Source organism: Sinocyclocheilus rhinocerous, unplaced genomic scaffold (assembly GCF_001515625.1).
Source record: "Sinocyclocheilus rhinocerous isolate Xijiao unplaced genomic scaffold, SAMN03320098_v1.1 scaffold259, whole genome shotgun sequence".
Taxonomy (NCBI): domain Eukaryota; kingdom Metazoa; phylum Chordata; class Actinopteri; order Cypriniformes; family Cyprinidae; genus Sinocyclocheilus; species Sinocyclocheilus rhinocerous.
The window spans coordinates 213,607-235,159 of NW_015635083.1; the positions used below are offsets into that span (position 1 = coordinate 213,607).

General features: G+C 34.7%; 6 protein-coding genes across 6 annotated transcripts in view; 1 reads left to right on the top strand and 5 right to left on the bottom strand.

The window, feature by feature from the left end:
• Nucleotides 1-1,168, top strand: part of LOC107746699 (protocadherin Fat 4) — a 17,343-nt gene extending 16,175 nt beyond the window's left edge. Inside the window, exons 17-18 of the mRNA XM_016560994.1 lie at nt 528-788; nt 1,079-1,168. Of these exons, the coding sequence (XP_016416480.1) occupies nt 528-769 (242 nt within the window). The 3' untranslated portion in view covers nt 770-788; nt 1,079-1,168. The remainder of the gene's footprint in view (nt 1-527; nt 789-1,078) is intronic.
• Nucleotides 1,169-4,601: 3,433 nt separating this feature from the next.
• Nucleotides 4,602-6,709, bottom strand: LOC107746665 (olfactory receptor 2AT4). The gene is given in 4 exon segments (XM_074560205.1): nt 4,602-4,770; nt 4,772-5,151; nt 5,154-5,537; nt 6,698-6,709. Coding segments are annotated over 4 exon segments (945 nt in total).
• A 690-nt stretch (nt 6,710-7,399) lies between these two features.
• On the bottom strand, nt 7,400-8,350 carry LOC107746700 (olfactory receptor 1-like). The gene has a single exon (XM_016560995.1). It carries the CDS (start codon nt 8,348-8,350, stop codon nt 7,400-7,402), a length of 951 nt encoding a protein of 316 aa, XP_016416481.1.
• A 3,475-nt stretch (nt 8,351-11,825) lies between these two features.
• LOC107746666 (olfactory receptor 10A6-like) lies at nt 11,826-12,788 on the bottom strand. Its single transcript, XM_016560971.1, has one exon. It carries the CDS (start codon nt 12,786-12,788, stop codon nt 11,826-11,828), a length of 963 nt encoding a protein of 320 aa, XP_016416457.1.
• A 545-nt stretch (nt 12,789-13,333) lies between these two features.
• On the bottom strand, nt 13,334-14,296 carry LOC107746667 (olfactory receptor 10A5-like). Its single transcript, XM_016560972.1, has one exon. It carries the CDS (start codon nt 14,294-14,296, stop codon nt 13,334-13,336), a length of 963 nt encoding a protein of 320 aa, XP_016416458.1.
• A 5,994-nt stretch (nt 14,297-20,290) lies between these two features.
• Nucleotides 20,291-21,553, bottom strand: part of LOC107746668 (olfactory receptor 2AT4-like) — a 9,895-nt gene continuing 8,632 nt past the window's right edge. The window contains exon 2 of the mRNA XM_016560973.1: nt 20,291-20,486. Coding sequence (XP_016416459.1) covers nt 20,291-20,486 — 196 coding nt within the window. The remainder of the gene's footprint in view (nt 20,487-21,553) is intronic.

Below are 21,553 nucleotides of genomic sequence, written 5' to 3' on the forward strand. Positions count from 1 at the left end.
ATATATATATACACACACACACACACACACACACACAGTATATACACTAAATGAAACTTAAACTTAAATGTAAAAATTGAACAAATTAAGGTTTTTTTGTTCATTGTTCATTTAGTTAATAAATTTTTTTTTTTTCAAATTCACATGGGTCAGGATTAAATTAGTTACTTTTTCACAGTAAATATTGATTAATCAGCAGATCATGCAACTTTTTAACAACTGACAGCCTTATTTTTATTATCTCTGTATGCTAGAGAAAAATGTGCAAACCAAACAAAAGGTTAAGTTTTTCATCTAGTTAATCACAACATTGCACTGAATGAATAGTGACATCTTGTGGTTGGACCAAATTAAGAAAAAATTTAATAATATTAATAATAAACAAGTAGCTCTTCTGGAGTTTCTTCATTTAATTTCTGTCCACCACCAGAGCCTTCCAAATGTCACACTGTGTTTAAGGAAACAAAAGACCTTTAATTTCTTACCTTATGATACTCCCCCACCCCACCCCACTGTTTCAGCTGCAGATTGGTCCAGAGGACAGTTTATCCTGAAGGCCCCTTCACCGTTCAGAGATGTGGTCACAACCCCCTCCGTCCAGAGTCTCCCGAACACCTCTGTCTCCGGCGGGATCCAGCAGCTTGAGAATCTCCTAAATCTAGGAGTGCATTTTAACACCTATGCGGATGTGTTTGAGGACATAGCCAGCTTACCGACCCATCAGCCAAATGACTGTGATTTTCAGAGCGATCAAGAGGAAAACATTTGAAAATAATGTTAAAAACAAGGTACTCAGTTTATTTATCATTCATATAGGCTACTTTAAATCACTTATTAAAATTGGACCAGTGAAATATTGATGAATCATTCCTTTCATAAGAACATTAATAAAAGAGTAAATATGCTATTTATAATTATAATGGCATATGTGCAAGCACATTGTAAATTTACCAATAGTGACTTAATCATCAATAGTATAATGCATAATAATCTTGTTACATTGGCGCCATCTGTTGTCAGATCTTTAACATTTCATCTGCTTATCTGCTACACTCTCAGATCATGGCTGATTCCATAGGTTTTGTGGAGCTGAACTATGAGTTTTCTAATCATTTAAATGTCAAAGATGAGGTGAATTGTGTTTTTATACTGAATGAAATAACTGTATTTTGTAAAAGCTAGAAAAATAACACAAAAATATAAAATATAAAATCACATTTGTTAAACACAGATGTTAAAATTAACAAGCCATGTGCAATTCTGACTTTTAGTTTTAAAGCTGAACTTTTTGGACTGCGAACATTTTGTGTCTGATAAAATAAAAATGAATGAGAAATGGTTATTAATTTGCCCAATAAACATATTAATAGATTAATAATTATAAAAACTCATAAGCAAGATAAAAAATAAATATATCATTTTAATTTGCTATTTACATTTTAAATGCAAATTGTAATAGTTCAGAGGAATTTTTGTTGCTACAATTTATGATACAGTAAGCAGCTATAGTCAAAGATGTTTTTTTATTTATTTTTATTTCAAGAAAATAGTTTTAAAGAATCACAGAAAAGTGACAGTAAAGAGTGATTTTTGAGATGTCATTGCTAAATATGTTTTTGGTTTCTTATTAGGCAATACAAATGGTCAATAAATGGTTAAAAATGCAACAAAGTATGTAATATGTCCTTACACTGCAACATTTGATCACAATAAGCATTATATACAACATACCAGATATAAGGGTTCATTAAGCATATATCTTTGTCTCAACATGAAGATGCTTTCAGCTGAAGGTTGACTTTTTTCCCTCTCATTCTCTTCATGAAGACGGCCTTGATTTCCTGAGTTCTCAAACAGTGAATCATTGGGTTAACAACAGGCGGTAGAATACTGTAGAACATAACAAGCATAATCCGAACACCTGTAGGTATTTCAGTGGTTACGTCACATATATACACAGTACATCTAGGCAAAAAGTAAAGGCATATGATTGAAAGCTGAGGGGTGCATGTGGAAAATGTTTTAAATCGGGCCTGAACACTTGAGAGTTTGAAAACAGATCTGATGATGGCAATGTATGAAAATATGATGAATATTAACGGGCCTAAAAGAACAAACAAGGATACGGCTAGAGCATTTCTCCTCAGCTCAGTTTTGTCTCCACAGCCAATTTTAGCTAATGAATTGAAATCACAGAAACATTGATTTATTACGTTTGTCGTACAAAAGGGAAGCTTTTCAGTTTGGTAAGTAAGTAATAGTAAAAATCCTGAAATAAGTAACCAACACACTGTGCACGCATATGCAGTATGCTGGTTTGTGATAATAGCAGGATATCGATGATATGATATCATATGCAAAGATAATTAATTCATACATAAGGCCATGATATGGTAGTCAAGCAGAATGTGCCCCATGTTTCATAAAATAAAGTTAAATGATCAAGTTAAATGAATTCTTTAGCCTGCATGCTTCATAAACATTGCACAGTAACCTTAAGTAGGTCTTACATTTGGAGGAAGGGAAACTTCTGTCCCAGTGCACCTCTATAATGACAGAAATTCATTCACTCATCAGTTTATGAACTCTTCCCTCGGCCACAAGAGACACATTATGAGACACGTCATACTGTATGTTTGGTGCTTAGATGGGCTCTTCAAATAAGCCGTCATATTTTATTTATGTTACTTTGCAAAATAGACTATATAATTATTTGTATGCAACAGCTCTATGACTTTCCACATAACATCAGAGGTGATTTGGTTATGTTGCCTATACCAGAGAAACACTTTCAGTGAAAGGTGAATTTTATTTGAAGAACAGTCCCAAGGGTTGTTCCAAATGAAATGTAGCAACTGAATCTGCACAAAGATATGCCAATGCCATCACTTTTAGGAAGTTGTCATGATCATGTGATTTCGTTATTCATTGTAAAAACCTGGAGTGATTTTTCATTCGTTCATTTATTCATTCATTCATTCATTCTATACAACTTGATGAATATGCTTGTGAAATGTGCTTCCCCAGTAAATAACAAGGCTTTATTTAGGTTATATTTTAATTACTGGTTCAGTAAATTTTGAAACGCACATGACTGTCAAATTACTTTAGTTTGCCAGCATGATATTATTTTTTATTATTTTTCTAATTGGATCATTAATATTATAGGCCAATGTTAATTCAAAATTCCATCTTTGAGACTGCCAGTGTAACCATTCCAGCACTTTGTCAATATTCAAATGAAATAACTATAATTCATTCCAAAATAATTGGTTTGTTTGAATCGACTCCAAAATGACGAATTATATGATATGATAATTTTGGGCACGTCATAAAAAGGGCAGCCTAGCTACCTTCCTGTACATGCTTTGAAGTCAGAAAACACAAAATGTCTAGCAGAAACTATATTAATGGCAGCCAGAGGAAAACAGAAGAAGATGCCATCTAAGTACTAATATAGTATTAATATAGTACTCAGACAGCAAAATTGTTCTTGTAAGCAGAACAAGGGAAAACACCTTTAGGACATTAGTTATATTGGATTTTTATTTGATCTATTATCCTTTTAGCTGCATCTTAGCATACTGAAGCATATAATAGTCTAAAATATTTAATATTTCTTACTTATTTTATGTGTTTTCTTAGTTATGCTTTTAATAAACGAAAGAAATAAACTTTCTGATTATTTTCAAGTTCAAATGAATGGCAAGAAACAATCCAGGAAAAGGATTATGGTAAACATTTACACTATTTAACAAAGAACCACATTTCAAAGTAAATGAAAAAAAGAACGTTTAAGTGGCCTGCGGTCCCGACGAGGGGGGAAAAAATATATTTAAAATAGTAAATGATGTTTATCTGAAAGTATAACAATACAAACAGGTTTTCTGTAAGGGGTAGGTTTAGGGTTAGGGGATAGAAAATATTGTTTGGTCAGTATAAAAGTAATAGAAGTCTAGGGACAGTGTGTGTGTGTGTGTGTGTGTTTTGTCAGACCACTAGTAAAAGTGTAACTGTAAATCCTATCCAGTCTCTTTCAATCAATATCCCACATACAGTAATGTGTAAATTTGTGCTTTTGAAATGGAGATATGGCATACAGACGTGCAGCCTTCTGCATTTCAATACAGTAACTGTCATCCAAACTGTTGCCATAGTTTACAGCAGGTAATACTAACAAAGTGCACTGTTATATTGACAACATGACTAAGCATTTTGACTATCTTGTTTGTGAACAGTGACACATGGACTTTTCATTCTGATGGCACTGATATGTTTATTGATATAACTACTTACTTTTGAAAGATGAGCTAAAGATTTTGAGTAAGTTACAGGCTTTTGCAGGTAATCCATTGTGTGGTGCTGTTTGTATGAATTGTTTTGAGAAATGCACATACTTCTTTGCAAATATTAAGGATGATTTGAGAAATGCACTAAAGCGACTGAGAAAAACTGTAAAGCGAAATAACAACATAAACATAGGAGCCTGAGAAAAAAGCTCATTTTAGAAGAAAATTCCAGATGGCACTTAGAGGCCATGAATATAGTATTCAACAACACTGGACCAGTTAGTTTCTTTTTAACTAAGATTGACCTTTGCATTACCTCCAACCTGTTTTTTCTTTCTCTTTAGTCCTGAAGCAATATATAAATGGGTTGATAACAGCAGGGACAAGACTGTACATCATGGAAACCAGGATATCAGTACTGAACTCATAACCAGCAACGTGTGTCATATACACAAAAGTTCTAGGTAAATAATAAAGACATGATCAGTAACTGTGGGGTGCATGTGGAGAATATTTTATAACGTCCCTCAGAATTAGAAATTTTCAAGACAGAGATGATGATAACGACATAAGAAAATACGATGAAACATAAAGGACCCCACAGCACAAACATGGCGATGGCTGTCGTTGTGACTTTCATGGTAGTTACATGATCACAGTAGCAATGAGGCATGACATTTGACCCACAGTATTTCACACTGAGGGCCAAGAGAGTGACTCCAACTAACTGCAGCATGTTTGCTATCCAAACACATGCACACATAACAGCAATAGTTGAATTTTTAATCAGGGTGATATGATATCTGATATCATGATATCTGAGCGGATTGCATATAGCTATGAATCGATCGGGAGCCATCAGTGTGCCATGAGAAATTAAATTGTAGCTCCTAGAAAATGGACAAAATACATCTGCGTGAAGCATGCGTTGAACGATATGATTTTGTCAGCCATCCAGAACATTGCAATGACTCTTGGGTAGGTCGTCGTTCCAAGTGCGAGATCTGCCATTGCGAGGTTACAGAAGATTAGGTAGGTTGGTTTCTGAATGCTTTTCTCATACATTACAAAGACAATAATGAAATTATTCCCAGTTGCAAGAAGAAGGTATAAGATGAAAAACAAGGCTCCTACAAGTTTGTAATATTCAGGAGGGAGTCCAGGAAAACCTTATAGAACAAATTCGGCAAAGACTGTTGTGCTGTTTGTGTTTTGGTAGGTTCCGTCATTGCTGCCCGACCTGGAGAACTAAAAAGTGAAATACAATCTTCATGAATACATCTACAAAAGATAATACACAGACGAACAGTGTACATTTAAAGGATACTGCACTGTGATTTCAGCATAGACATTAATACTTTTAGCACAGACAATGTTTTCACAGCAAACACAACATTTACATATGAGTGAGGTGAGAAAGAAGGGGGAAAAAGGGCAAAGAATAAGACCAAACACACGCACATGATCTTTTTCAAACAATGATAGTTTACATGAACATACTAATACAGTGTCCTCTGATACGTTACGGGTAAGTTTACTTTTAAATGATCACACTCGAGATACACTTAAGCTCTTGACGTAATATAACTTTCACATGTAACTTTAGAAAGCCTCCACAGGGCCCTGAACATAGCAAATGTATTGTTATTGTTTGCAGTGGTGTGTTTTATTGAATATAAATGTGTTGTATATAAGTCATACTTCAGTTCTGCCAGGCTAAAATAAATACATGAATAAATAATTTGCTGCTTCTTTCATTCTGAAAGATTATGTGTATCTTTAGTCAGATGCATCAGATACATAGTGGCTGTGCCCCAGATGCAATCAACAGAAACTGTCTGTAAAGTTGTAAACCAAATGGTCCATTCAGTTAGAATAACAAAGGAACAGCATTTCTCAGAAACTTCTTGTAGATTGCAGGATCTCCAGTGGGAGGTCCTAACAGCATGTACTGTTTGTAGACTTTTTATCTTCAGGAATCATTTTCTGTCTCACATTCTCTGTCTTATCTATGGAGAAGCTGTGGAGAATCTAGGGAGAAGCTAGGACTCATACAAGGGTTAAAATATTTTGAAGACCGACAAGATAGCATCGCTGTTGAAGACCTGCTACACTGCTACCTTCAATAAATTCTTCTCCCCACAAGAACTCTGGTCAAGCTTACTTATTCTATGTATTAGAGAAATCTAAAACATTGACGGGCCACCCAAACCACTGCTCAGCCAAATACAGCAACATCTAACCATTCTTACAGTCTTCCTGTCAGAGAACCCGTTTATACAAATAAAAAACTAAAAGTCATTAGCTTCTTAATGCCAAGTACAGTAGTATACTATATACATAATAAAGCATGATTATGTGTGACTAAGTTGGTTATGGAGGATTTGGCCTTTCCCTCCCTCTCTCACTTTCTCTTCCATATACAAATTTTAGGATTTTCTACATTGTTTGGATCAGAAATTATGGCAACTATCAAAATTATCTTGTGTTTAAGAAAATCTTATCATCCTGCCTTACAGTTTCACTGTTTTAATAAAAACCCGTGCCTACACTGTACATACACTTAATGTGTTGAATGTATATATGCATGTCCCATGATAGAAGAATATATTTACAGAAGCAGTACACTTTATTTTTAGGCATATTCCAAGGCAGGAACAGAAATTGCATTAGCTATTAATTTACATTTCATTCCAATTTCCACGTTCACCTTCAGGTCTCTTTCACTATATTGTACAATATAATACCTGATAATGACTTGACTATTAATAGTTGAGTAGATGAGTAAATATGTTAGAACATTTCATGAATGAAAGATACCTTCGAATTAAATGAAGATCATAACTAAACTATACAACTGAGGGAGTTCTCTGTGTAGTATCTACACCTTATATGCAAAGAAAGAAAAAGAAAAAAGAGGGCAATAAAATATACTTACTGAAAAAAATGAGTTTGTACATCAGGGAAAATATTCATTATTTCACAAATATGTCATTGATTCTCATTATGTGTAAGAACAGCCAGAATTACAATTATATAAATACATAAACAGGGCAAAGTGTAAACAATGCACTCTACTGTATTAAAGCAATTTCAATATTTTTAGCGCATCATATCTGCATGTTCACTTTCCTATCTCTAATTTTTTTCTTTAATGCATCTTTGATTTCTTTGGTTCTGAAGCAGTAAATCACTGGATTGACAACAGGTGGGAGAAGACTGTACCACATGATTAACATAACCCGAATGCCAGGTGAGATCGCTATTGTCACATCATGCACATAAACAACACATCTGGGCACATAGTACAGACCAATGATAAATAGTTGAGGAGTGCAAGTTGAGAATGTTTTATAACGGGCCTGAACATCTGAGATTTTGAAAACAGACGTGATGATAGCAATAAAAGAAAATATAATAAAAATCAAAGGGCCCAAAAGAACAAACATAGCACATGAAAATGAAAAAAACTTTTTCTGTCTTACATCTCCACAAGACAGTTTAATTATCGAATTTTGGTCACAGTAATTTTGGGTTATTACATTAGAATCACAGTAGGGCTCATCGAAGGCATGATAAACAATGACTGTCAGCCATGAACTACTGATGATCCAAATCACTGCACATGCCAATAAAATAGCCTTATTTGTAATAAGGACACAGTATCTCAGTGGGTTACACACTGCAACAAACCGATCAATGGCCATTAATAGCATTAGGAAAGAGTTAATAGTCCCTAAGTAGTGAACCAAAAACATCTGCACAAAGCAGCTATAAAATGGTATCTCACTGCTATTGAAAAAGTATTTTGCAATGGCTTTAGGCAGCGTGATGGTTCCAAAAGCAAGATCAGACACTGCAAGATTACAGAAGATTAAATAGGTAGGTTTCTGAAGGCTTCTCTCATAAGCAATAAATGAAATGATAAAGAAATTTCCTCCTGCTAGTGTCAAGTAGACAAAGAACAAAAGGGTTCCCACGGCTCCATAATACTGTGGATGGAGTCCTGGAAATCCCAGCAGGTAGAATTCAGTAAAGACAGTGACATTTGTGGGAGTCATGACTCTAGAACGGCTTTGGAGTTACCTGATACAAATTCACAGAAATATAAAAAGAATTTTAAAAAGCAATGACAATTACACAAGCATTTGACTGTCAATGCAAAATAAAACAACATATAAAAGTTTACATTTCAATGTCTGCAACAATCGCTGTTGTTATAAAATTCTTCACAGATTATATTGATAATATATCATTCACATACATTACCTCCATGTAAACTATTCTGATGTAATTGGCATAATCAATTAAAATGGCATTATTTTGAGTTTGATGGAGAAGATTCACAATCACTAACTGTATTAATCCACAAACAAAAATGCCTTTCTCTCTGTGCGTCCATCTAACAGTGCTATACACAGTCACCGTTTAGCAAGACTAATAAAGACTAAAGGCACCTCCCACAAATTGACGTGTTGTTTGGAGTTTCTGCTGTCTCATTCATTCATGATTATCTTATGAACAGTTTGGTTTCTTTGACACTAACATGCTTGAGTCCTTGCCATTAGTGTTGTCACAAAACTTGAATTTGTAACTTTGATATAATACATTGAAAAATATTAATATTCAATACCATTTTCAGTAGGCCTACCACAGGCTAAACTGCAATGTGAACATTAGGCCTAAGTTACAGTTTATTTGACTTTTAACCATAGTCAAAGTTTTAATAAGTAAATTACTTAAGTTTTCCAACGTCACAACATTGCGCACAGTCAACTTGCTGTCATAAGCTCACAGAATGGCTTTGACTGTTCCAATATGGCGGATGACTAACGTATAATGTTCCATAGAAACAGTCACTAATAAGGCATCTACGTAAACATATCTATGGGTCAGAACCTCCCGAAACCCTTCATAAATTGCACCCTGTTTATTGATGCTGTGCAAAATGTTAAAACTGTTTTAAATGAAACTGCTTTAATTTAAACAACTTAATCTTAATAATTCAGTTGCATTGCATCATTTTTGACGTGACTTCTATGATTCTCCATTATCAAAAAGAGCTGTTATCATTCGACAGCGGACAGGAAACAAGGGGCAAAACACACTTTATATGAAAAGAAACTAATGGAACACACCTGGGATCAATAGAACTAAATGGGAATAGGAACAAGAAAAACCAAATATGGGCATAAACATTAACCTGGAGCACATATGGGAGGAAAACACAACATGAGACATTGAACAAAGTCTGAGAAATACACAGTTTGGCCTTATGTTAGCATTTTTGCAACTATAATATGAGTCAATATGAAGAAGGAAAATTTTGAAAAGAATCGACTGAAACATAAGAACAACTGTACTGCATAATATCCATAACCTCGAAACTAACATTTAGGACAAACAATTAACTGGGAAATAAAGTAGAGCGCAATAGAAAAAGCCAACTACAATGTACATGGACTATATTATTCTTATCTTTTTTTCTGTCAATACATCTTTGATTTCTTTAGTCTGTGAATCATTGGGTTGACATAATTAATATGATACGAGTACCCAGACTGATTAGAACTGTCAAATCCATTTTCAACACTTACTGGAATCTGCTTCTTGTTTATAGATATTGGGATATAATCTAGAGCTTGACTACAGTTTGTCCAACTCAATTCATAAAGCATGTTATAGCAACTGTAAATGAATGCCAATTGGTTTCTTTTGAAATGGTCTTTTTAAAATCTTTTTTACCTCTTCTGTTCTCAAACAATAAATGAGGGGGTTGATCATAGGTGGTAGTAGGTTATACATCATGACAATGAGTAATCGCAAATCTGTACTGTACTTTACCCCAATGTTGCCAAACAATTAATAAGACACCTGGGTAGAAAATAGAGAGCAATTATGATGAGCTGAGGACTGCAGGTGGAGAAAGTCTTCATCCTTCCTTGAGTGCTTGAAATTCGCATAACTGCCACAAAGGGTTGAGACCTCTGAGGCGGGACTACATCTTTTATGCATTTAATAGGAGCTACATTTAATGCTAGATTCATTTAATTTCAGATAAAATTAGATAATTAGATTCTGGTGCATATTGCAGCAGATGTGTGGTGTATTGAATAACAATGTGAAAAATATTCTGTCCTGCTTTTGCTGTTGATGTTATCATTTCCTGCCTAAGTGTGGGAGCTGCATTGAGAAGAACAGTGAATCCCAATTTTATCTATCAGTAAATTATTATCAGTATTACTGAATAAAGTACATACTATAAGTACAGAGTTCCTAAAGTTGGATTTGCAGAGAAACAAGGTGAGACTTTGACATGCATACAAAAAATGTATATGTAGTTGTCTGGTGCGCATTCAGAACTTTTTAATCAGTATTCAGAAAAAAAAATTCTCTTTTTTTCCCTGCAAATGTTAACTTACAGTGTATAAATATTAAATGCATATAACTATGTTCAGCATAAGCCACTTTTTTCTGCAACATTGTGGTCTAACTTATTAAATATAGCAGATCAGAGCAAATGTAAAGACATGGCAATTTTCCTCTTCTGAAATCGACTTAAAATCTTTTTTACTTCACTATATTTTCAAAATACATATTTTCTGACAATACTGAGCAGCACTGTACAGTTAGAAGGAACACACAAATGATTCAGGTTGTTGCAAGAGGTTTTGAACCTTTTTATTAACACAATTGGCAAGCTCCCCTGTTATTTCCAAACGGCTATGTGTGAGAGTTGCATCGAGTAGCATGGGGCATCCAATTTTATCCATCAGTATAATGGTGACAGTGCTTTATCATGTAACGAATGAAAGTATAGAGTCTTTAAAGTGACATTCACTGAAAAAAGAAAAGAAAAAACTTAAAATACTCTTATGTGCAAATGAAAAACTTTTCCAGTGCACAAGAAAATGCTGGCATTCTCACTCGTTACAGTTTTCTGGTTTATTTACATAGAGTTTTCTGATATGCTGCGCTAAAGTTTGTCGTGTACACATAGAATTTCCTAAACTATGACAAAGAATATAATCAACAATTACAACATAACAGAAGCCAGTTTTCTCTGCAACATTAACAGAAACTAAGATAAAATCATTTGTGTTCCATTTGTAGCAAAAATTGGGTGTTCAGACAAAATTAGAACTGCTCAGAGAGGTCATCCTGAACCATAACGATATGGCATATCATTCACATTTTTTATCTTTATATTTGTATAACATTACATAATGAATTTATATGCATTTATATGATGTATACGATTAATTAAAGTATATCTGAGCAGCAGAGTGGAAAAAGTCCTTTTAGGCCTACCTATTGCATAAATTATCATAATAAAACTACCATATTGTCTATAATATAATATTAGCACTGTAAGTAATGTTATAGCAGAAGGTGCACATATTAGTGTTCTTGGCATTCAGTCTAGTCCATTAACTCTTAATGGAATATGGTGCATGTTTTGTAATATAGAGATATCTAGTGTTGAGGACCTTATTACAACGGCAACAGTTTGGCCACCTCATTAAATAAAGCACATCAGATCGACCGTAAAGGAATACCAATGTGTTTCTTTTGAAATTGTCTACTTAGTAACTTTTTGACCTCTTCTGTTCTCAAACAATAAATAAGGGGGTTGATCATGGGTGGTAACAAGCTATACATCATAATAATTACTAATCGCAAATCAGTGCTGAACTTTATACCAATGTTGCCAGACAAATAATTAAATAACCTGGGTAGGAAAAAGAGAGCAATTATGATGAGCTGAGGACTGCAGGTGGAGAAAGTCTTCATCTTTCCTTGAGTACCTGAAATCTGCATAACTGCTAGAAAGATAGAGCAGTAAGAGAATATAATAACAGCAAAGGGCACCAACAGTATTGCAAAGGCATAGATGAGGGCTGGAATACTATATAGTGATCTGTCTATGCATGCCAGTGTTGTGACTGAAACATGATCACAGTAACAGTGTATAATTCTGTTTTCTGCACAGTAAGGGAGAGGATAAGCTCGAATGACCATTGCCACGGGGCCTAGCAAACCCAAAATCCAAGAGCCAAAGAACAGAATGAGTACATTTTGGTTTGTCATGATGCTATGATATTGAAGCGGGTAACAAATTGCTGCATAGCGGTCTATAGCAATTACTGCCAGAATAACTGAACATACACTGCCAAAATAATGCACAAAAAACATTTGCACAAAACAACCCAAGAATGAAATGGTTCCATCTTGAAACCAGTACCTGCTGATTATTTTCGGTAATGTTGTGGTGCTGAATAGTACATCACACACGACTAGATTTATAATGAAATAGTAAACAGGTTTCTGAAGGCTCTTAGTCGTTACAAACAACATAAAAAATAAAGCATTTCCCACCAATGTAAACACATAAACAAAAAATAGAAGTGCTGAAACAAGTCCATAGTAATGAGGCTGGAGTCCAGGAAAGCCAACTATCACAAAATCCTTTATAAAGCTGACGTTTCCCACTGACATGATGAATATCAGTCCCTCAATATGGGTCTTTTTTCTGTATGTAGAAAATATTCCATTTAATATTATAATAATAGACTATAACTATAATAATAGCAATAACTTTATAGTTTAAAAAAATGTGAAAAATGTGTGAGAAGCAAACCTGCCACACTTCTTTCACAGGCTACTGTCAAAGCACATTCTGTCCCTTTTGTCCCTTTAGTGCTGGTGATGTGTCTGTTTATATCTGACAAATTATGAAGACAATGGCCTGAGACGCAAATGACATAGTTCCTCCAGGGACAGTGACAAAATTGCCATGTAGTTCTCTAACCTCTAAATCTTTACATTTACAAAAAAAAGTAAACCAGATGCAAAAGTACAGCTATTGACTTGTCTTCTTTTAAATAACAATAATAATAAACATAAATATAAAGGGGTGCAAATTATATTTGATTTATAATTTTTAAAACACTTCAAACACTTCTAATGTAATATAGAGATATCTAGTGTTGAGGACCTTATTACAACGGCAACAGTTTGGCCACCTCATTAAATAAAGCACATCAGATCGACCGTAAAGGAATACCAATGTGTTTCTTTTGAAATTGTCTACTTAGTAACTTTTTGACCTCTTCTGTTCTCAAACAATAAATAAGGGGGTTGATCATGGGTGGCAACACGCTATACATCATAATAATTACTAATCGCAAATCAGTGCTGAACTTTATACCAATGTTGCCAGACAAATAATTAAATAACCTGGGTAGGAAAAAGAGAGCAATTATGATGAGCTGAGGACTGCAGGTGGAGAAAGTCTTCATCTTTCCTTGAGTACCTGAAATCTGCATAACTGCTAGAAAGATAGAGCAGTAAGAGAATATAATAACAGCAAAGGGCACCAACAGTATTGCAAAGGCATAGATGAGGGCTGGAATACTATATAGTGATCTGTCTATGCATGCCAGTGTTGTGATTGAAACATGATCACAGTAACAGTGTATAATTGTGTTTTCTGCACAGTAAGGGAGAGGATAAGCTCGAATGACCATTGCCACGGGGCCTAGCAAACCCAAAATCCAAGAGCCAAAGAACAGAATGAGTACATTTTGGTTTGTCATGATGCTATGATATTGAAGCGGGTAACAAATTGCTGCATAGCGGTCTATAGCAATTACTGCCAGAATAACTGAACATACACTGCCAAAATAATGCACAAAAAACATTTGCACAAAACAACCCAAGAATGAAATGGTTCCATCTTGAAACCAGTACCTGCTGATTATTTTCGGTAATGTTGTGGTGCTGAATAGTACATCACACACGACTAGATTTATAATGAAATAGTAAACAGGTTTCTGAAGGCTCTTAGTCGTTACAAACAACATAAAAAATAAAGCATTTCCCACCAATGTAAACACATAAACAAAAAATAGAAGTGCTGAAACAAGTCCATAGTAATGAGGCTGGAGTCCAGGAAAGCCAACTATCACAAAATCCTTTATAAAGCTGATGTTTCCCACTGACATGATGAATATCAGTCCCTCAATATGGGTCTTTTTTCTGTATGTAGAAAATATTCCATTTAATATTATAATAATATACTATAACTATAATAATAGCAATAACTTTATAGTTTAAAAAAATGTGTATGGATAAAGAGAAGCAAACCTGCCACACTTCTTTCACAGGCTACTGTCAAAGCACATTCTGTCCCTTTACAATGAGATGTGCTGGTGATGTGTCTGTTTATATCTGACAAATTATGAAGACAATGGCCTGAGACGCAAATGACATAGTTCCTCCAGGGACAGTGACAAAATTGCCATGTAGTTCTCTAACCTCTAAATCTTTACATTTACAAAAAAAAGTAAACCAGATGCAAAAGTACAGCTATTGACTTGTCTTCTTTTAAATAACAATAATAATAAACATAAATATAAAGGGGTGCAAATTATATTTGATTTATAATTTTTAAAACACTTCTAATAGTTTTCACTAAAATAGAATAAAATAAAATAAAACACTGGCCTTCGAATCTTATTGGCTGAGAGGTATTTCCAGCCATGCAATAGAGTGGGGGAACTATGACATCACTTTGTAGGCGGATCGGCTGTTCCCAGTCAACACGTGAGATCATGCGATGATCACAGTGACATCACACCATTCTCATACTGTGATACTCACAGTGTGAGTAATATGTGAGCTCATTGTAACTTCAAAATGTTGAGCAGGTTGAGAGGAGGCAGTTCAAATATCGGTCACCAAGGAGACTTTCTATATCCTGTTTCTCAATACTATCACAGTGATATCACAGTGCTCTCACAGTATGAGTGCACACTCAGCTAACAGTATTTTGTTATAAGAACCTTCTCCAAACATACAACTGACTTCCAGACACAGACTTCAATGAAATCAACTGAAATACAAAAGACATTAAAGGGGTCATATGATGCTGCTAAAAAGAACCTTATTTTGTGTATTTGGTGTAATGAAATGTGTTTATGCGGTTTAAGGTTCAAAAAACACATTATTTTCCACATACTGTACATTATTGTTTCTCCTCTATGCCCCGCCTTTCTGAAACGCGTCGATTTTTACAAAGCTCATCAGTCTGAAAAACGTAGATATGTGGGGGCGTGTTAGAACGAGCCGTTTTAGGTAGGTGTGGCTGACTCTTAACTTTTATAAAGAATATCTCTTTGGATTTGAGACTTTAGTCTTTGCAAATTTACAGATCTTCTTTATGCATCAAGAGCTTGTAACTCTCCAAGGAGAAAGGAAAAATTGAAATAGCATTATATGACCCCTTTAAATCTTTCGTGATCTCAGCAGAGAATGATTAAACAACTCCACAAAAAGCATCACCAGCTTCACTCATTATTAACCAGACTGACTTTATTTCTGTCAGACATCTACAAAAGCGCTTATTGAGAATTAACAGAGATTTAGATGATGATGTTTTGTTTCATTTGACGCTACCATCAAGGTGATTAGTGTTTGCTTTAGTTGGGCTCTTGACCCTTGACTTTATAACATTAGGCAATATTTTTTTTGGGCTGCTGTAACTGTGTTTGTAAAGCACATTTGTTATGGCAAGGAATATCTAAACAGAGACTGCAACCAGGTGATATCAGTTTGTTATTGATGATAACAACACAATCTTCACCCAGATTCATTATGTAGTCTTTGTGAGAAGTTATTAATTTAAAGTTTGTAATTATAATAGCTCTTTGATTATACAGTATAGGATCCAACAGTGTAATAATTTATGAAGAATTTTAAAAGCATGATATGCTCTGTGTTCAACCATAGTTCATGAAAGTTACACGTTTTTGTCCATCAAGATAATCTTGACAAAATAATATAACTTTTATGAATTCTGAAGCCAAAATAAAAGCGTCAGAACTTAAAAGCTAAACTTAGGCTATAACTACACCTCCACGGTTGCTTGCCTTCAGTGTCACCACCACCATGCTCCCGACAACTTTTTCAAACTTATTTTTACAGTTTTTCTCGATTGCTAAAACACTATAACCAGGCTTTTGAAACTAAAATTTCAAAACCATAACGCCATTTTTCAAAAAGCACACCCATTTTGCTGAACTATAAACACTATTCCCCTGCTTTAACACATGAGTCAGATAACTTTGATAAAGAATATCTCTTTGGTTTTGAGACTCTAGTCTTTGCAACTTCAGGGATCTTATCTATGCACAATCAGCTTGTAACACTCCAAAGAGAAAGGAAAACTTGAAATCGCATCATATGACCCCTTTAAGTTTTCCAACGTCACAACATTGCGCACAGTCAACTTACTGTCATGAGCTCACAGAATGGCTTTGACTGTTCCAATATGGCGGATGACTAACGTATAATGTTCCATAGAAACAGTCACTAATAAGGCATCCATCTAAACATATCTATGGGTCAGAACCTCCCGAAACCCTTCATAAATTGCACCCTGTTTATTGATGCTGTGCAAAATGTTAAAACTGTTTTAAATGAAACTGCTTTAATTTAAACAACTTAATCTTAATAATTCAGTTGCATTGCATCATTTTTGACATGACTTCTATGATTCTCCATTATCAAAAAGAGCTGTTATCTTTCAGATTTACCTTGAACTATTCAATTTGATTTTTATTTTTATTTTATTTATTAGGCTGGCCCTTTCTCCGTAGTAATGCCACCACACAAAATGCCTCTATATAGGCCTAGACAATAAAGAAATTGATCATTTACTTGGTAATAATAATAATAATAACATGGACTGTAACCACCTTGTGGCATCCCACTGTCAGGCTACTCAATCTAAATTCCACAAAATCTCCCAATCCCAAAGCCGTTGTGTGATTACAATGTCTTTCACCATTTGTGAACTGAATTCTTTACAACAGCCGCATAATTACACAGTAAAATATTTATATACATTAATACAACAAATATTTTCTCTAATTTGAGAGAACACTCATATTTAAAATTGCTTGCATTCATAAAAGCAGAACTATCAAGGCCTTCCAATGGAGACAGGATTTTGCACAGCTCTTGCCCAATGTCAGTATTTGTGTGGCTTCAGTATATTAACCAAACTGGGATAGTTCAAAATAAAATCATAATGAATAATACTGTCACGACACACACACTGGGACCACAGGAACGAACGTGGAGACGAGGAATAAAGTAAATTTCAAAGATTGAATAAACAAAAGCTGGGAATACAGAGACACAGGATACACTGAGGACACGAAATGACATTCGACAGCGGACAGGAAACAAGGGGCAAAACACACTTTATATGAAAAGAAACTAATGGAACACACCTGGGATCAATAGAACTAAATGGGAATAGGAACAAGAAAAACCAAATATGGGCATAAAACATGACTTGACTTGACTCATGACGATCAGCTGTGACGAGACTAGGCTCATTATGATCAGCTGTGACTAGACTTGACTCAGGAAGATCAATTGTGACTTGACTTGACTCATGACGATCAGCTGTGACGAGACTAGGCTCATTATGATCAGCTGTGACTAGACTTGACTCAGGAAGATCAATTGTGACTTGACTTGACTCATGACGATCAACTGTGACTTGACTTGACTTATGACGATCAACTGTGACTTGACTTGCCTCAGGAAGATCTGCTGTGAGTTGACTTGACTCAGGAGGATCAATTGTGACTTGACTTGACTCATGACGATCAACTGTTACTTGACTTGGCTTATGACGATCAACTGTCACATAACGGGGCGCTGTTGTGTCCGCCATTTTGCGATCAGGCTCATCTGTCGCCGCCATTTTGTGAGCGTAATCTAGTGCGGGGGCAGAATCATACACAGAATAGGCAGGCAGAAAACAATGGAAACGCTTGGTAAGGCAGGTAAACTGGCAATACTTCGCAATGAGCAAACACACAGGTCCTTGCTAAATACTGATCAAACAGGAAATGAACGATATGAGCGGTACACAGTCAGTACTCAGGCGAGGGCTCCTTCTGCTGGTGTGGCGTTACAGCAAGCTTTTATTCACAAGAGATGTGGTCAAAAAACACAGGCAGGGTCGAACAACAGCAAACAGGTATGGCACAGGCAAGACAAAGAATATTCCTTGGGCTAGCGTGGGTCTACGATCGGCGAACAGTAACCAGAGGGCTTGACAAGAGGGGTAATCCAATAAACACAGGCAGAAGGTCAGGAAACAGACAACAAGGCAACACGGAAAGACTAGACTAAGACTAAAAAATGGGAAAAGGAATGGCTAAGTAATGTAGCTATCGCTAGAGGAGAGATAAAAAAGCCATACAGCTTGTGCTCTGCAGCTACAAAAATAACAGTATACATACAATTCAATACATTACATAAAAATAATGACTTTATTTTAATTTTTGGAAAAAAATTGAGGCGGGACTACATCTTTTAGGCATTTAATAGGAACTACATTTAATGCTAGATTCATTTTATTTCAGATAAAATTAGATAATTAGATTCTGGTGCATATTGCAGCAGATGTGTGGTGTATTGAATAACAATGTGAAAAATATTCTGTCCTGCTTTTGCTGTTGATGTTATCATTTCCTGCCTAAGTGTGGGAGCTGCATTGAGAAGAACAGTGAATCCCAATTTTATCTATCAGTAAAATGGTGACATTGGAAGTATTATTGAATAAAGTACATACTATAAGTACAGAGTTCCTAAAGTTGGATTTGCAGAGAAACAAGGTGAGACTTTGACATGCATACAAAAAATGTATATGTAGTTGTCTGGTGCGCATTCAGAACTTTTTAATCAGTATTCAGAAAAAAAAATTCTCTTTTTTTCCCTGCAAATGTTAACTTACAGTGTATAAATATTAAATGCATATAACTATGTTCAGCATAAGCCACTTTTTTCTGCAACATTGTGGTCTAACTTATTAAATATAGCAGATCAGAGCAAATGTAAAGACATGGCAATTTTCCTCTTCTGAAATCGACTTAAAATCTTTTTTACTTCACTATATTTTCAAAATACATATTTTCTGACAATACTGAGCAGCACTGTACAGTTAGAAGGAACACACAAATGATTCAGGTTGTTGCAAGAGGTTTTGAACCTTTTTATTAACACAATTGGCAAGCTCCCCTGTTATTTCCAAACGGCTATGTGTGAGAGTTGCATCGAGTAGCATGGGGCATCCAATTTTATCCATCAGTATAATGGTGACAGTGCTTTATCATGTAACGAATGAAAGTATAGAGTCTTTAAAGTGACATTCACTGAAAAAAGAAAAGAAAAAACTTAAAATACTCTTATGTGCAAATGAAAAACTTTTCCAGTGCACAATAAAATGCTGGCATTCTCACTCGTTACAGTTTTCTGGTTTATTTACATAGAGTTTTCTGAAGTGCTGCGCTAAAGTTTGTCGTGTACACCTAGAATTTCCTAAACTATGACAAAAAATATAATCAACAATTACAACATGTTCAACAACAGAAGCCAGTTTTCTCTGCAACATTAACAGCAACTAAGATAAAATAATTTGTGTTCCATTTGTAGCAAAAATTGGGTGTTCAGACAAAATTAGAACTGCTCAGAGAGGTCATCCTGAACCATAACGATATGGCATATCATTCACATTTTTTATCTTTATATTTGTATAACATTACATAATGAATTTATATGCATTTATATGATGTATACGATTAATTAAAGTATATTTGAGCAGCAGAGTGGAAAAAGTCATTTTAGGCCTACCTATTGCATAAATTATCATAATAAAACTACCATATTGTCTATAATATAATATTAGCACTGTAAGTAATGTTATAGCAGAAGGTGCAAAAAAAATTCTTAATTTAATGAAAATAAAATCAATTTTCAGGAGCCCTTCAAAAAAAGACATATTAGTGTTCTTGGCATTCAGTCTAGTCCATTAACTCTTAATGGAATATGGTGCATGTTTTGTAATATAGAGATATCTAGTGTTGAGGACCTTATTACAACGGCAACAGTTTGGCCACCTCATTAAATAAAGCACATCAGATCGACCGTAAAGGAATACCAATGTGTTTCTTTTGAAATTGTCTACTTAGTAACTTTTTGACCTCTTCTGTTCTCAAACAATAAATAAGGGGGTTGATCATGGGTGGTAACAAGCTATACATCATAATAATTACTAATCGCAAATCAGTGCTGAACTTTATACCAATGTTGCCAGACAAATAATTAAATAACCTGGGTAGGAAAAAGATGGAAGCTCATGGGGAGATCACTGTGAGATCAAATTGTTAACTGGGTTAGCATGACACTGGTTCCCTCGACAAAAAGCCAATGGGATTTTTCCATAGGCTTTTGGATTATCGCAAAAAATAAGCTCCGTGTTTAATCATAGCTCATGAAACTTACACGTTTTGTCCATCAAGATTATCTTCACAAAATATTATAACTTTTATGAATTCTGAAGCCAAAATAAAAGCGTCAGAACTTAAAAGCTAAACTTAGGCTATAAACAATAGTATAGTGAATAAATGAAATAGTCATAACTAAAGGACATATTTATTTATTTAAAGCACGTATTTATGCTCTTCTATAACTGTCTGGTTTGGGTCAGCCAGCAAATCAGATAAGAATTATGACCTGTGTTCTGTATTTCATGCCTTTAATTCATTCATTCTCCATCTCTAATTATTGCCTCTCTCTCAAGTACTATGTAAATACATATGCATATTTTCTATACAGCTGTATATATAGAGTAAATAATGCACAGATCTGTACATACATCTTCTGTTCCAGATTCATATACATTATTATTTATTGTTAAGTCTTATTTAAATGTTTCTGTTCTCATGTCAGATATGTATGTATGTATGTATGTATGTATGCATGTATGTACCAAGAGCTTCTTAAAAAACCACAACAAATTCCTTGTGTGTTTGCACACACTTGGCGAATAAAGCTAATTCTGATTCTGATTCTTGTTTAGTTTTATGGAGGGCTTGGCACTATAACACTTCCTTTTAAGTATACACATCATTAAAATGTCTACATATTTCAATCACATGACTCTGTCACTTATACTTTAAAGGGGTCATATGATGCTGCTAAAAAGAACATTATTTTGTGTATTTGGTGTAATGAAATGTGTTTATGCGGTTTAAGATTAAAAAAACACATTCTTTTCCACATACTGTACATTATTGTTTCTCCTCTATGCCCCGCCTTTCTGAAACGCGTCGATTTTTACAAAACTAATCGGTCTGAAAAGCGAGGTGTGCTCTGATTAGCCAGCTATCCAGTGCGTT

Coding starts and splice junctions, on each gene's coding strand:
- LOC107746700 (XM_016560995.1), bottom strand. CDS start 8,350: ATGACTCCCACAAATGTCACTGTCTTTACTGAATTCTACCTGCTGGGA.
- LOC107746667 (XM_016560972.1), bottom strand. CDS start 14,296: ATGTCAGTGGGAAACATCAGCTTTATAAAGGATTTTGTGATAGTTGGC.
- LOC107746666 (XM_016560971.1), bottom strand. CDS start 12,788: ATGTCAGTGGGAAACGTCAGCTTTATAAAGGATTTTGTGATAGTTGGC.